This window comes from Zootoca vivipara, chromosome 13 (assembly GCF_963506605.1).
Source record: "Zootoca vivipara chromosome 13, rZooViv1.1, whole genome shotgun sequence".
Classification (NCBI taxonomy): Eukaryota; Metazoa; Chordata; class Lepidosauria; order Squamata; family Lacertidae; genus Zootoca; species Zootoca vivipara.
The window spans coordinates 24,478,926-24,495,139 of record NC_083288.1 but is presented as its reverse complement, the minus strand read 5'-3'; the positions used below and the strand labels follow the sequence as shown (position 1 = coordinate 24,495,139).

General features: G+C 47.0%; 2 protein-coding genes across 3 annotated transcripts in view; one reads left to right on the top strand and one right to left on the bottom strand.

Annotated features, from left to right (window-relative positions):
* The window catches only part of LOC118094852 (collagen alpha-1(XV) chain), a 49,866-nt gene extending 48,807 nt beyond the window's left edge, over positions 1-1,059 (bottom strand). The window contains exons 1-2 of one of the 2 annotated variants that reach the window (XM_060281486.1): positions 903-1,059; positions 193-272 (exon numbers count right to left, since the gene is read on the bottom strand). The gene's annotated coding sequence lies outside the window, so the exon portion shown is untranslated. Of the gene's footprint in view, positions 1-192; positions 811-902 lie in introns of those variants that run through there. The other variant, XM_060281487.1, reaches the window with a different exon arrangement.
* Positions 1,060-1,158: 99 nt separating this feature from the next.
* The window catches only part of IGFBP4 (insulin like growth factor binding protein 4), a 41,521-nt gene continuing 26,465 nt past the window's right edge, over positions 1,159-16,214 (top strand). Inside the window, exon 1 of the mRNA XM_035135458.2 lies at positions 1,159-1,641. Within this exon, the coding sequence (XP_034991349.1) occupies positions 1,293-1,641 (349 nt within the window). The 5' untranslated portion in view covers positions 1,159-1,292. The remainder of the gene's footprint in view (positions 1,642-16,214) is intronic.

Here is a 16,214-nt window from a genome sequence, read left to right as displayed (position 1 = left end):
TGGGACCTTATGCTGAAGGACCAGTAAAGGCCCTTACAAATATATAATAAAGAACTGCTTCTTTATGAATACATGATTGTCTTGGAGCGGCTTCAGACATTCTCGCAAAGGAAGCAAAGCACACGTGTAGTAGATCGGCCCATCTGGTTCTCCGTTTTCTGCTAGAATGCAGGAGATGCACAAAGTCCCCACCTGCATGCGCCTCATGTGGAAGCAAGGAAAACCAATGGATACGTTATTTGCGAAGTCCCCTTTTCTCTTGTCCAGGTAACCTGCAAAAACAGGAATCGTCCATTTTCTGAAATATCTGGCAATGGCCACTAGCATATATCAACCACTAGACACCATAGCTGCTAAGAATGGAACTTCCACAGCCAAGCGCAGTATACCTCCGATTCCTGGATGATTGGAATAAACAACAGGAGCTGGCCGTCCCTTTTAGAGCCTGCTTGTGAGCTGGCTACTCTTAAGAGGCTAGATGGATCCATCATATCACCCAGGCAGCGGTGCCATCGGGACAGGACTTTAGGGCAGGCACTGAAGGCCCCACTCAGCAGAATGATCGGGAGGTTCCCCAACAAGCCCACCAGAAGTGGCCCACCACATTTTTAAATAAGCAAAACAGAATTTTTTTTTACAGCCCCCTTCCTCTTCCCAGAGTCCTATTAAAATCCAAAATCTAAAATTACCTAACCGCAACACCGGACCCAGCATGACCATTCTCATGTTTTGAGCCTAATTAATGCAACGCCTGTGTGGCCACAACCTCAGACAAGGCATGCATAATATAATTGTGGCATTATTCTTTCTCTCTCTCTCCCCCCACCCCCAGCGCAGCCTCCCCACCCTCCCTTTCACAGAGAAACCAAAACAGGCACTGGCAAAGCGCACTCGTAACTCACCAAAGTAATAGGAGAAGCATGGCTGGAGGGCTGCTGCTATTTTCCAGTCCCGGCACAGGTTTCCGTCTTTGCAGCAGCTGCAAGCTCTTTGTGCTTCCTTCCTCAGGGCAAATGAGGTCTTTTCTCAGCTGTGGGGCAAGCTGCCTTGGTTGCTGCTGCTGCTGCTGCTGCTGTTCTCCTTTGCCTCTCCCTCCAACAGGGAGGTGTGGCCAGAGAGTGGTATAAAGTCCAAAGAAAGAGCTTCTCCCCCCTTCAGTACAGAGTCCCCCTTTCTACTGGAGATCAGATTCTCTGCTCTGCCAGCAACACAGTTATTATTTGTATTTTTGCAATCGCCTTGCCTGTTGGCCCCTTGCTGCCCTGTAACACCTGCCTGCCTGCCTGCCTGCCATGCACTCGGGGACTGCGCCCATCACTCTGCTGCTCCTGGTACAGGTGGGCTTTTCGGTGAGCCTCGACGCCATCCAGTGCCCGCCATGCTCCGAGGAGAAGCTGGCGCGCTGCAGGGCGCCCACCGGGTGCGAGGAGCTGGTGCAGGAGCCTGGCTGCGGGTGCTGCGCCACTTGCGCCTTGGCCAAAGGAATGCCCTGCGGGGTCTACACGCCGCGCTGCGGCTCTGGGCTGCGATGCTACCCGCCGCAGGGAGTGGAGAAGCCTCTGCACACACTCATGCACGGCCAAGGGGTCTGCATGGAGCTGGCTGAAGTGGAAGCGATCCAAGAGAGCATTCAGTCCACAGGTAAGTAGGGGGGGGGGCATCAGGCTCTCAGGCACACAAGCCTGGCAGGCAGGTCTACTGGCCACACCAGTTGTGGCGCAGAGGAAATGCTGTACTATGGTTTGTATGTGGGGAAGGGTGGATTTGTTTAGGGGTACCTTACCTTTGTGGGTAACGGCTTGCGTTGGCAGTCTTCAAGTTGCCAGCTCTGAAAACGGGCACAGCCATAGCTATTGGCCAGTACCTGGAAGGAAACTGACACCACATCAACAATCGCTGCACCCTTGACCAATGCTAGATTTAACAACTTCACACACTCTCTTGGGACCCTTAAGAGAGCTTCGTGCTGCATGTCAGGCTCACAATATGCTTCTTGGCTGCCAACTTGTAACACAAAAATAACCTGCGCGCATGTTCAAAACGACAAGTGGACAAACAAACAAACAAACAAAAAACTGTTGCAGGTCGAGTTTCCAAGGGCTGCAGTTTACCTTTCGCATTGTCTTCTGTGGCAAGGGAAGTGTGCTCCCATGTGCGGGTAGTGATGGTGGTGGGGAGATCATCTGCGCTGTGGCGAAAGATTTGAACGCGCATTTCGTATGTTCTACTGTTAGTGCTGCATGGTTCGTGGGTGGTAGTCCTTTTCCTATGCGTGAATAGTTGGGGGATAGAATGGGGCTGAAAATAACTGGTATTTCAAGTTCCTTTTGTTTATCTCCAAAGCTCTCTCGGCATAGGTTTTGGCACATGGGAGAACCAGAGCAATTCAGGCAGGAGCTTGTACTTTTGCAAACGGGAGCCCTTCAGATATGGCAAATGGGTTGTTGGCAACATGTGGCAGTGGTCCGTCCCCCCCCCTTCGTTTTAACTTGCTGGATTGTACGCATTTCAGACGTGATGCTGGTCAAACTTGGGATGGGGAAAGAAAAACAAATATTAATACAGCCTGTCTGCATTTAGCTCGGTCATTAGAACATGAGACTCTTTAATCTCAGGGTCATGCGTTCGAACCCCATGTTGGGCAAAAGATTCTTCCATTGCTTGTGGTTCTCCTAGATCAGGGGTTCCCAACAAAATTTTCTCGAGGACCCCTCATTGAGCCGCTATTGTGACAAGGACCCCCATTAATTCTTGATCCTAAAATTAAAAAGTGAGAGCCAAATTAAGAGTCTTTTTATATTTTATATTTATATGTTTTTTACAGTTACAACAGAGTACTCCATCAGTATACAGTTAGTTTTAATTTTCAGTTCTTAATGAGATGAACCACTTTTTAACCAACGGTCCATTGTTAACTACGCGAACTGTAGCTTCCGCGAAAAACAACGCTTTGTTTACAAACACTACTGTTTTGCAAAGAGGCAGCGCGCGCCAGGGAGGAGGGAGGGGAATGGAGAAGACAGGGTACCTGCGCAGTAGCGTACAAATGAAGCCGACACGCGCAAAGCATCTTGGGGAGGTGAGCGTTAGTAGAATGCGTGCGCTGCCTCTTTGCAAAACAGTAGTGTTTGTAAAGCGCCACCTAACGGCATACAGCAGAACTACTGCCTCTATCTAATTCTAGTTTTGCGCTAGACTCTGCTCATGCAGGAAGCGGCCAAAACAAAAAATCTGTTATCATACGAAATATATTTAATATATTTTTTATTCTAATAGCATCTTGCGGACCCCTCTGGCATAGCTCGCGGACCCCTGGGGGTCCCCGGACCACCTGTTGGGAACCACTGTCCTAGATGATCCTCAGGGTCTCTACAATTCTATGATTCTTTGACTACAGCAAGGCATGGCTGTTTAAGCAATGGCTTGCACCTCTCTTGTTTAGTTTTTCCACTGTTCATTTTTAGGTAGTGTGTTCATTACTTACTAATGAAAATTATTAAAAATATATGGGGGGGGGCAAACGCTGACATTTTGATGCTTACAGCGACACTGTGGGTACAAAGAGCAACTGAACCCCACAATATCTAACAGGAGGCTTTTCCAGCCTCCCGATCCACCTACCCCCTCCAGTACTGAACAAGAAGGTGTTTTGTCACTTTATTTGAAGTTGTTTCCTAAAGATCTCCTAATGGAGATCAGATGCGCCTGTGTAGATTTCAGCTTCCTTTTCCTTTCAGCTACAAAAGGGGAGGTGTGCAAAGCAATCTTGTACACATCTAATTCAGACATACTTAAATTCAGTGGGAAGGGGTTCCCAGGTAATTTGCATGTACAGAGAATTGCAGCCTAAAGTATATAAGGGGTAACTGAAGCTGCAGCCTGGGAGACGCAGGTTGGACTAGACAGCTCTTGAGACCCTTTCCAACTCTGCAGTTCTATGATTCTATGTGGGTTTTGTTTTTTAAAGAAAATCCCAGTGGTTTTTTTATTTCCACACAAATAATCTCTACTTCAGTGTTAGCATAAGTCCTTCACATCTAATTGCCCCAGTAACAACTGTTTCAGTGCACTGATCCGATATGCAAACATGCCAATACAAAACCTTTCTCGAGCATAGGCTGTGCCAAGAAGTTACACACAACACGCGTCAAGGGCATGTAAATAGTATTCAGCCATGACTGTTCATTGCCTCTGACCTGGAATGTCTTGGTGTGCTGCTAGTGTCAATCAGGACCACCTATTTCAGCCGCATAGAGCCACATCCTTAAAGAGAGAAAGAATGGAAGGTCGATCTTGGAGATAAAGTGAGGAATGATTTTTTTTTTCTTTTGAGACTGGGAGGAAAGAAATTTCAGTGAAGAAATTTGGTTTTTTCGAAGCAATGCACAAAGCTTCGAGATGCACAAAGAATGGTGTTAGAAGTCATGTGAGTGATATCTAAATGTTTCACTATTGTGCAATCATGTTGTAAAAAACAACAACACCAGTGCACATACTGGTACAGAAAGGTGTACCCACACCTACATACAGGGGTGCCAACTTGAATAAAATATTGGGGGGGGGCAAGAAAGCCCCATCCTTCATAATCGATCACATGGTGTGGTGCATGCACACCATTTATAATAATAATAATTTATTATTTATACCCCACCCATCTGGCTGGGTTTCCCCAGCCACTCTGGGCGGCTTCCAACAGAAAAATAAAACACAGTAATCTATTAAACATTAAAAGCCTCCCTGAACAGGGCTGCCTTGAGATGTCTTCTAAAAGTCTGGTACGTAGTTGTTTCCCTCTTTGACATCTGTTGGGAGGATGTTCCACAGGGCAGGCGCCACCGCCAAGAAGGCCCTCTGCCTAGTTCCCTGCAACTTGGCTTCTCGCAACGAGGGAACCGCCAGAAGGCCCTTGGTGCTGGAGCTCAGTGTCCAGGCAGAATGATGGAGGTGGAGACGCTCCTTCAGGTATACTGGACCAAAGCCATTTAGGGCTTTAAAGGTCAGCACCAACACTTTGAATTGTGCTCGGAAACGTAATGGGAGCCAATGTAGATCTTTCAAGACCGGTGTTATGTGGTCTCGGCGGCCGCTCCCAGTCACCAGTCTAGCTGCCGCATTCTGGATTAGTTGTAGTTTCCGAGTCACCTTCAAAGGTAGCCCCACGTAGAGCGCATTGCAGTAGTCCAAGCGGGAGATAACTAGAGCATGCACCACTCTGGCGAGACAGTCTGCAGGCAGGTAGGGTCTCAGTCTGCGTACCAGATGGAGCTGATAGACAGCTGCCCTGGACACAGAATTGACCTGCACCTCCATGGACAGCTGTGAGTCCAAAATGACTCCCAGACTGCGCACCTGGTCCTTCAGGGGCACAGTTACCCCATTCAGGACCAGGGATTCCTCCATACCTGTCCCACCTCCTGTCCCCCAAAAACAGTACTTCTGTCTTGTCAGGATTCAACCTCAATCTGTTAGCCACCATCCATCCTCCGACCGCCTCCAGGCACTCACACAGGACCTTCACTGCCTTCACTGGTTCTGATTTGAAAGAGAGGTAGAGCTGGGTATCATCCGCATACTGATGAACACCCAGCCCAAACCCCCTGATGATCTCCTTTGTGGGGCCTGGCCCCCTTAAATATTTTAGGTGGGGGGGGGGCTGAAGAACCCTTAGCCCCTAGGACAGGCAGCCCCAAACTTCCGCCCTCCAGATGTTTTGAACTACAATTCCCATCATCCCTGACCACTGGTCCTGTTAGCTAGGGATCATGGGAGTTGTAGGCCAAAACATCTGGAGGGCCGCAGTTTGGCGGTTCCTGTCCTAGGAGTTGCCTGTATATGCCCAGAAAGTAAAACAAACAAACAAACTTCGGAGGGGGTGTGGGAAGAGAGGAGAGGTAATCAAGGCGAAGCCTGACTCTGTACCCACTGGAGTGGACAGGACATGGTGGTGAGATGTTTGGTGTGGAGAAGGCACTGAAAGGATGCAACTCATTCTATGCTGTGCAAGGTGCGCTGCGATTGCAGCATTCAGCAAATAGTGGGAAATAAGAGACTGGTTAGTGCCAGAAGGTTCCTGTCTGGAAGCAACCATTGGCTGGTGTTCTAAGAACGTGCATGGCTGCAAGACAGGTTCTGCAAAAAGTGCCCTGGCCTAATCCACCTGGCCAGCTCTTCTGCCTTTACGAGCAGCCAGAAGCTTGACAGGCAGCCACTGGCAAGTGACACTTCCACAGCGTAGAAAGGCAGAATATCATCTCCTAAGTGCGACTGATCCATCCGCTAAAAAGCACAGCTACGGGGCTGACATGAGAGTCAGTTGGCAACCTTGGATTATTTAATGGGCTTTAAATGTGCTACATTTTCAGTGACATAAAAAGAGACACCATACTAAGGGATCTCGTGTGGTGTCCCTGGAGTCCTGTGTCCAGTTCTGGGCACCACAGTTTAAGAAGGCTTTTGACAAGCTGGAACGTGTGCAGAGGAGGGTGACCAAGGTGGAAACCAAGCCTTATGAGGAACGGTTGAGGGAGCTGGGTATGTGTAGCCTGGGAGAGAGGAGACTGAAAGGCATATGACAGCTTTCTTCAAATACCTGTTGCACGGAAGATGGCACAAGCTTGTTTTCCGCTGCTGCAGAGGGTAGGACCCAAACCAACAGATTCAAATTACATGAAATGAGTGCCTGAATAAACGCCAGGAATAACTTTCTGACAGAGCTGTTAGACAGTGGAACGGGCTACCTTGGAAGGTGGCGGATTCTCCTTCATTGGAGGTTTCTAAACGGAGAGCATATGGACATCAGTAATTCCTTCAGGGGGTGGACAATAACCTTTTAGTTCCTTCCCAACTCTACAGTTCTACAATTCTGTGTGTTTTTCAAAAACCCACAGTGTTTCTATTTTTTAAAAAAACACTGTGCAAAATGTTGATACACAGGGGTACCAACTTGAATAAAATATGCAGGTCCCAGGTAAGCCCCACCCTGCATAATCAATCACAAGGTAAAGGACCACTTTACCAAAGCGGTACCTATTTATCTACTTGCACTGGTGTGCTTTCTGCTAGGTAGGCAGGAGCTGGGACAGAGCAACGGGAGCTCACCCCGCAGCGGGGATTCGAACCGCCAAGCCCAAGAGGCTCAGTGCTTTAGACCACAGCGCCATCCGCATCCCTCCAATCACAAGACCACACACACACTCACACTATTTGAATGGCAATTCCCATCAACTTTTGGGGTCTCTGCCCCCCTCAGTTTTTTGTGTGGGGGGAAGCAAGGGGACCTTGACCCTAGGAGTTGGCTCCAATGTCTGAACTTCAATTTCTGTAAGCTGCCTGCTGGAAATCTATGCTCTATAGATATCCCTGCCCTTTGGCCTGACACCTATAAGAAAATAAGCAGCTTGACTGGGGTGGGGGGTACAGACTGCAGACCACCTACCTGCCTCTGGGCCTGCAAATACCAGATCCATTAACTCCTTCCATCTTGTCCATAGCTCTGCTGTGCTATCAGGTTTGTTGTGTTGCTCTGTGTGAAGGCCACGGTCCACCAAACCTCTGACACCATGTGTTGTCGTGTCCTGTAAGAACTCTCCACAAGCTGTGTTAATGCAAATTCAAACTTTATTCTTGATGAGGCTTGGGAGCCTGCACCCAGCAGTAACTAACCAGGCCAGGCCACCCCTCTGAGTCAGCTGCTCTCCAGGAACTGGCTTCCTGGGTCATAGCGGTTTCTTTTTGAGGGCCCACACATACTAGATGTTTAATTGATAATGCATACATCCCGCTCAGAACATTTCTTTTTCTAAAATCACTGTTGGCAAACTGGCTCTCTAGTTAAGTTTTTTGTTGTTGTTTTTTTAACTTGCCATGGACATAGAACTAGTTGTAAAGCATAGATTGGCAGGGGAGGAAGTGTTCAGTTGTGTGCCTTGCAAATGGAGGAGAATATGCATGGCCATTTAAGGTAAAGGTAAAGGGCCCCCTGACCATTAGGTCCAGTCGTGTCCAACTCTGGGGTTGCGGCACTCATCTCGCTCTATAGGCCGAGGGAGCTGGCGTTTGTCCGCAGACAGCTTCCGGGTCATGTGGCCAGCATGACAAAGCTGCTCCTGGCGAACCAGAGCAGCGCACGGAAACGCCGTTTACCTTCCCGCTGTAGCGGTACCTATTTATCTACTTGCACTTTGACATGCTTTCGAACTGCTAGGTTGGCAGGAGCTGGGACCGAGCAACGGGAGCTCACCCCATTGCAGAGATTCGAACCGCCGACCTTCTGATCAGCAAGCCCTAGGCTCTGTGGTTTAACCCACAGCACCACCTGGGTCCCATCTAGCTCCTCTCAAAATACCATTAAACTCGGATCCTCCAAGAGTCTCTATTTTCCAGGGACTTTTCTGATTTAAAGATGCCGTCCCGGTTTCTGATTTGATCCCTGAATGTCCCACTTTACCTTAGGGTGTCCCTATTTTCTTTGTAGCATTGTTGGAGGGTACGGAGTTATCCAACCCCTGAGCCGCCTGAAGGCAATCTTGTATAGGGAAGTTTTAAAAAAGTTTTTTTATATATATGTTGGAAGCTGCACAGAGTAGCTGGGGCAACTCAGTAAGTGATGTGGGGTATAAATAGTAAAATTATCATTACAGAATGGGAGGACGTCCCTATTTTCATTGGAGGGTATGTAAGCTTAGACTCTGGCTGTGCACCATTGATGGAAACATACACCAAGTGTTGCACAAGTGGCAAAAAATAATAAAACTTGGTAAGCTATTGGGAAGCCAGACGAAATTGTCTGTATGCTGTAATTGCAGTGCACCTTACATACCACAGAATGCATTGCATTCATTTCAGGGTCGTTCTCACCATGTCCTGTCCACTCCAGTGGGTGGGATTGATTGCCAAAGTCTCTCTCTCTCTCCCCCCCCCCCAGATGCCCACCTCCTTTCCAACCTCTTTTATTCATTTATTTTGCCAAGTGCGTAAAGCTGAAGTTAAATGTGCATATGTTGCAGCCTTCCTGTACTTAACATCTTGAGCTCCTTGGAACACGTGGAAAGCACCTTGAGCTCAACCTTGTTGTCGGAAAAGTGAAATGCAAATACCAAACCAAATCAAGATCAGACAGGATGACCCTCGTGGCCCCTTCCCAACTCTACCATTCTAGTATAAATCAAAAAGCAGACCGTGGCAAAGATAAGAGGCCTTGTTTGCAAGGCAGATTTGTATATGAGCCATTGGGTAGGAAATGCAACTCATTCCCTACCGTATGTGTGGCCTGGGGATCAGGTAACTGGGATCACTTTCCCCTTTAGCATGGCCTGGTGTAAGGGCCATCAATCAGGATGCAAGGAGATTTAGGGGGGGGGATTGACAACAGGAGGTTGCTAGATGCTCCTACTGTCTGCATTTTATCAAGGTCACTCCATATTTCCTGGTACTTGTCCCTGGCAAATTGCTGTCTCTGTTATGCCTTGGGGGAAGGGATACCTTTAAAAGAACGTGCTGGTGGAGGGCTCACATGTACACTATCTTAGTTTCTGCCAACGCACCCTAGAGTGTTAAGGTTGCTGGATGTGTTCCGATTCTGCAGCGAGTGCCATCCGATCCATGGCAGGGTGGAACATTATATTAAACTTTAAGCTCTCACAGTTCCAACTCCAGCCCCAAACCCTGACCCCTACGGCCAGCTTATTAACACAAACTGCTTCAGATGCAGTGGCTATCCTACCTTTCCAAGTGTCCTGATTTTCCAGGGACCGTTCCAGAATTATGAAAGCCACCCCGGCTTCCGATTTGATTCTGAAATGTACCCATTTCCCCCACCAGTGTTGTCGTCGTTAAGCTCAGGAAGGAGGGTGAGCCGGCCCTTGTCCTGAGTGGCAGCAAGGGAGCATCCCAGGGCCACTGCTGATGGCCTCCTCCCTTGGGCAGCTCGTAGTGGATATGGAAGCGAGGCTGCCGCCACCAAGGCCCAGCTCTGCATGATGCAGCAGCTCTGAGATGCAAACAGAGAGCAGGGCATGAAGAAAGGGGAAGAGGAGCACAGCACAAGGAATCTTGAATTATTGTTTTAATGCTTTGCGTCTAATCTGACCCCTTTCTAAAATGTATTTATGGTGTGTGTTTTTATTTTGGTAAATCTGCACATAATAAAATCAGGACTAAGGGGTTTTCTCAGGACAGTGGAAGGCATGTGTGCTGGGTCCTGTTGCTGTAGTGTTGGTGGCATTCAGTGGATTTGTAACTGGCTGACTGACCGAACCCAAAGGGTGCTCATCAATGGCTCCTCCTCATCCTGGAGAGTAGTGACTAGTGGGGTGCCACAGGGTTCTGTCTTGGGCCCAGTCTTATTCAACATCTTTATCAATGGCTTGGATGATGGGCTTGAAGGCATCCTGAGCAAGTTTGCAGATGACACCAAATTGGGAGGGGTGGCTAATACCCCAGAGGACAGGATCACACTTCAAAATGACCTTAACAGATTAGACAACTGGGCCAAAGCAAACAAGATGAATTTTAACAGGGAGAAATGTAAAGTACTGCACTTGGGCAAAAAAGAAAGGCACAAATACAGGATGGGTGAAACCTGGCTTGAGAGCAGTACATGTGAAAAGGATCTAGGAGTCTTGGTCGACCACAAACTTGACATGAGTCAACAGTGTGATGTAGCAGCTAAAAAAGCCAATGCAATTCTGGGCTGCATCAATAGGAGTACAGTGGAACCTCGGTTTATGAACACCTCGGTTTATAAATTTTCGGTTTATGAACGCCGCGGACCCATCTGGAACGGATTAATTCATTTTCCATTACTTTCAACGGGAAAGTTTGCTTCAGTTTATGAACGCTTCAGTTTATGAACAGACTTCCGGAACCAATTACACCCGTGCTTCAGTTTATGAACGCTTCAGTTTAAGTACTCCGCGGACCTGTCTGGAACGGATTAATCCACTTTCCATTACTTTCAATGGGAAAGTTTGCTTCAGTTTATGAACGCTTACTCCGCGGACCGTCTGGAACGGATTAATTCACTTTCCATTACTTTCAATGGGAAAGTTCGCTTCAGTTTATGAACACTTCAGTTTATGAACAGACTTCCGGAACCAATTGTGTTCATAAACCGAGGTACCACTGTATAGCATCTAGATCAAGGGAAGTAATAGTACTACTGTATTCTGCTCTGGTCAGACCTCACTTGGAATACTGTGTCCAGTTCTGGGCACCACAGTTCAAGAAGGATACTGACAAGCTGGAACGTGTCCAGAAGAGGGCAACCAAAATGGTCAAAGGCCTGGGAAACGATGCCTTATGAGGAACGGCTTAGGGAGCTGGGTATGTTTAGCCTGGAGAAGAGAAGGTTAAGAGGTGATATGATAGCCATGTTCAAATATATAAAATGATGTCATATAGAAGAGGGTGAAAGGTTGTTTTCTGCTGCTCCAGAGAAGCAGACACGGAGCAATGGATTCAAGCTACAAGAAAGAAGATTCCACCTAAACATTAGGAAGAACTTCCTGACAGTAAGAGCTGTTTGACAATGGAATTTGCTGCCAAGGAGTGTGGTGGAGTCTCCTTCTTTGGAGGTCTTTAAGCAGAGGCTTGACAGCCATCTGTCAGGAATGCTTTGATGGTGTTTCCTGCTTGGCAGGGGGTTGGACTGGATGGCCCTTGTGGTCTCTTCCAACTCTATGATTCTATGATTCACCCGTCTTCTGATAGGAAATTATTTGCGGGGGGACGACAAAAAATGGGGGGGGGTGTTGAGGAGGGTCAGTTGCGGAGTGAGGAATTGAGATATGTCCCTATTTTCATTGGAGGAATGTCAGAGGGTATAGGCTACTGTAGATTCAGGGTGCTTCCAGGCTTTCGCTCTTGGGGGTGGGGCCTACCAACAAATTCAGGCCCTGCCATTATAGCTGATGGTGAAGTCTTGCTCAAGAAACCCGTTTCCCTCAGCAATCAGACTTTTGCCAAAAGGCAAATGCATAGCTGCCAAGTCTCCCGTTTTTCGTGGGAAACCCCCGGATTTTAATCCGTTTCCCGCTGTTATCCCGAATAGAAAAAAATCCTGGAAATCCCATGGATTTCCTACCTGCCAGGGAGGCTCCATTTCGGGTGCCGCTCTGCCCATGCCTGGGCACTGGAAATCGGGCCGAGCGGCACTGGAAGTTGCTTTTACACATGTACAGAAATGCTGCTGATCCTGCATTTTTCAGCGGGAGACTTGGCAGCTATGCAAATGATGGGGAAATGCCCTTGGCTAGCACTTTCTTTGACACGACGTCATCTAACCACCCTCCTTGCAAAACAGATCGCGATAAATACTCGGTAAACAGGTGGTTTGGAAGCACTCTCAGGGTAAAATAAATAGCACAGCATACGGGAATCAGAAAAGGGTTTCATCCGAACTGCGGGTGATTTGTGCGGTCTCTCAGGCAGTAATTCTTGGAGTGAGGCTGTGTGCCCTTTACTCTGCATCTGGCATGCTCCCAACCACAGTTTTGCAGAACATTAGCCACACTCCACATCCATCCTGTCACTTCTTCAGGAAATGCCGCCTTTTGATGCATTTCCACCTCGAACCGGCTTCAAACCGAATTGAGAGAAAGAGCCACCTCGCTGTGTTTAAGCCAGCAATGCGTGCACAGCAGTTTTAGTTACAAATACACAGGAGGCGCTCTGTGTTCATTTGTGAAATATGAGGGAGGGTGAGGGTTACCACTTTCTGGGGTGTGTACATGTGCCTCAGAGCCAGCCCAGGATATTTGGCTGTGTGAGGCAAGAGACAAGCTGGTGTCACCCACTCTCCTTATTCCTCGTACAGATGCAAGCCAGTTGAATCTGAATTCTGGCACTGGCAACACAACAACATCCTCTATCCACTTGAGGGCAATAGGCCACTTCAGGGGACAAAGGGCAGGCCACACGGCACACACCTCTCTTCTCCAAAGCCTTCCCACTGCCACTCGGCTCTGCAGCAAAGGCCAACCAAGGTGGCTGCTTCACTCTGCTTTATGGGAGGGCTGGTCCTGTTGGTATGCTTCTAGCAACAGCCTGAACCTGCAGAAATTTCACACCCACACCCACACCTCAACAGGGTAGAAGGTGTCGCTTGCTAAATTTCTGTCCTGAATCTCCCAACATTTAGTTTCTTTGGATGTAATTAGTTAAAGAACTTAAATGTCTACATCCAGGGTCCCGGATTAATTTGAGCCTAGAGAGGTGAATTCAGGGCTGGCCCAAGACATCTTGCTGCCTGAGGTGGACAAAATGGTGCCTCTCCCATTCCATGTAGAGAAGTAGACTGGAGCAGCAATTGATTTTTAGTTCAACACTGGTGATGGGATAGCACACCTGAGGGAAGGAGGCTCACTTAGGGGGCTCTCCTTCAGCATCTCATTGCCCTTCCCTCTGTATCTGCTACCCAAGGCAGCTGCCCCACTCTGCCTAACAGTAGGGCCAGTCTTGTGTGGAATGTAGGGATGGATAGATCTATCAATTTCTGTTCTCTCTCTCTCTCTCTCTCTCTCTCACACACACACACTCTCTCTCTCTCTCTCACACACACACACACTTCCAATGTTAAATTCAGTTACCCACACTTCTGCAGCAATTTTTGATTTATAAAAATAAATCACGAAAATTTGCCAGCATATTAGTGTGAATTTCACCTAATAAACAGGTTTTTGTATGCAGTTTTCAATAAGGTAAACACTTTTGCAAGGACTTTCCCCCTATGTAACACATTTTTATGTATGCATTTTATCCACACTTTCCCCTAATACAAACATTTCTGTAAGCAATGTTTGGTTGGAGAACTGCGCTGCAAAATTCAGAGTAGGGCGAATTTTGAAGGATTCCTGTATTTTGGTTCACATATTGTTTCGCAAAGTGTGAAATAGTTAGGTTTACCTTGGGCATCATTGAGGTCATACTATTTCAGACTCAAGCTGGGATTCCAGCAATGGTCTCCTCCACTGCAACTCCTTTCTCTCACTTCAGCATACTTTTACTTCTAGATTGGGATACTGAAGAGCCTCAAACTCTTCAGGGCAGCTGATGATCTTAAAAGATTTAAACCAGAGGGCTGGATCCAGAAGTGGCCAAACCACCATGGGACATTTTAACAGATAGAACTGACTAGGGAATGTGCCTCTCTAATGTGGTAGTTAACTGAAGACGGAAGAAAAGGATGTGATCTTGTACATCAGTGGATCTTCCCATGATTTTAAATACATATTTAACCCTCCTCTTCTGTCTTCTACCCATAGCTGCCAAGTTATCCCTTTTTTTAAGGGATTTTCCATTATGCTGAATAGGCTTCCTCGCGAGAAAAGGGAAAACTTGGCAGCTATGCTTCTACCTTCCATGTTTCCCTTATGTATCTTCACTTGCTGCACCATTCAGAAATATGTTGGCTGGCTCATTGGCATCTGAATTGTTTTAATTAAATAATAATAATCCCCTATTCTTAGCCAGGACTTCTGCATCTTTTAAGAGCAGGATGACAAGCAGAGTTCAAGAGGTGACATTTCCCATCACTTCATTTCCATCAGGGAAAAACATCTTCATAAAGGCATGCAATTATTTAAGACTGACCAAGAATGCTTCCTGGTATTGTTCTCTAGACAGGGAAAAACCTAACATTGCATTGACAGCACACCTAGAGACTGCAGCTGGTTTTTTTAAATGAAAAAACTAAATTAATGTTCACCAATGTAGAAGGTTATGAATCCTACTGAAATTAGAATTACTTCTGAGTTAATAAGTTTTGTATTGGAGTACTAGTGTGACCTCTTGAGGATTTATTTTGTCTCCTTTTTGCTTCCACTGATGGCTTTTAATGTGTGTCCTGGTGAGCTGAGGATGCATGATGGGGCGGGGGGGGGCACCTCATGACCATTTTGCGCTAGATTCAGCTCCTCTTACTTACTAACACACATTACACCAGATGAAAAGAAATGTGCTGTTTGCCTCTGAATCTTTTACTGGCAGCTGGCCAGAGGGCTGCAAGTCTTCTACACAACCCCAATCATTCAACACAATAAATCAACTTCTTCCTTTGAGGAAAAAATATATAATTCAAATGGCTGCCTTTAAGTACCCTTGAGTGTAGATATGTGTGATCAAGGGCTTTCAAAAAGTCTTCATGGATTAAGGATCCAGGGAGTTGAAAGCATACAGGTGGGGGCAGAGGTTAGCATCCCGAGAATCGATTCCTGGCTTTGTAAAACTGTTTCTAGTTGCTCAGAGTCTTGAACGTATGTGGGCAATGCCTGGTGGCATCACAGAAACGGGGGTGGTTTCTTGATGTGATTTCCACTAGCCAGGTGGGGCTTCAGAGCCGCGCCAAGCTCCACACCAGATGGCAGGATAAGAAATGCACGAACATTTGCTTAGCTAACACACTTTGTACAAGTCACAAACGCAGGGTCACTTTGGCACAGGCTTGCCTTGTCGAAGATGCCATCTTGCCAGTAGCTCAAATAATTTGGCCTAGCATCTGAAATCACTGTGGAACCGTTTCTTATAATGCAGGCATTGTGAAGGCCTCTGTTGGCTCTTCACCCCCATGACTTTTCTTGATGACACTGTATTTCCCCATGCTAGATAGCGTGCGGGCACATATCTTCCTGATTTTTGGCTCGAAGAGAGCAGAAGCCCAGCTGGTTCTCAGACTTGAGTTATCATGAAGGTTTTGTTTGGTTCGAATCATGGCATCCCAAAGGATGCAACCCTGGAAATCGCAGCAGGAAACTGGCTTCCCTGCCTCCAGTGGAAACTGGGAAGACAAGGCATCCGGGAAACAGCTGAGGCATCATAGGACCACACTTTCTGTGAATGAAGGCTGCGGAAAGACTTCCTCCATCAGCGGACAGGAAAAACTTTCCCATTACTTGTTGGGATTGAGAAGTGAGCTAAACTGCACATTGTGGTAAGTCAAAGTGGCTTACCATGAACGAGCAACTGTACTCATGCACATGCCATGCTTCTGAAAACAAACCAGTGTTGTCTTAGCATTGTGTGGAAATCATTACTTGTGATTTCTCGCCAAATGACGAGAGCTAAGAGCAAACTTTGATTTTAACCGATTTTGACTGCCAGTTTTACCTATTTCTTTTGTGCTAAGTGTTGCATTATCATTATCTCATTATTTAAAACAATAACAAATCAATAATAATAACAACATAGAACAACAATTAATATTTATTTGTGTGTGTATA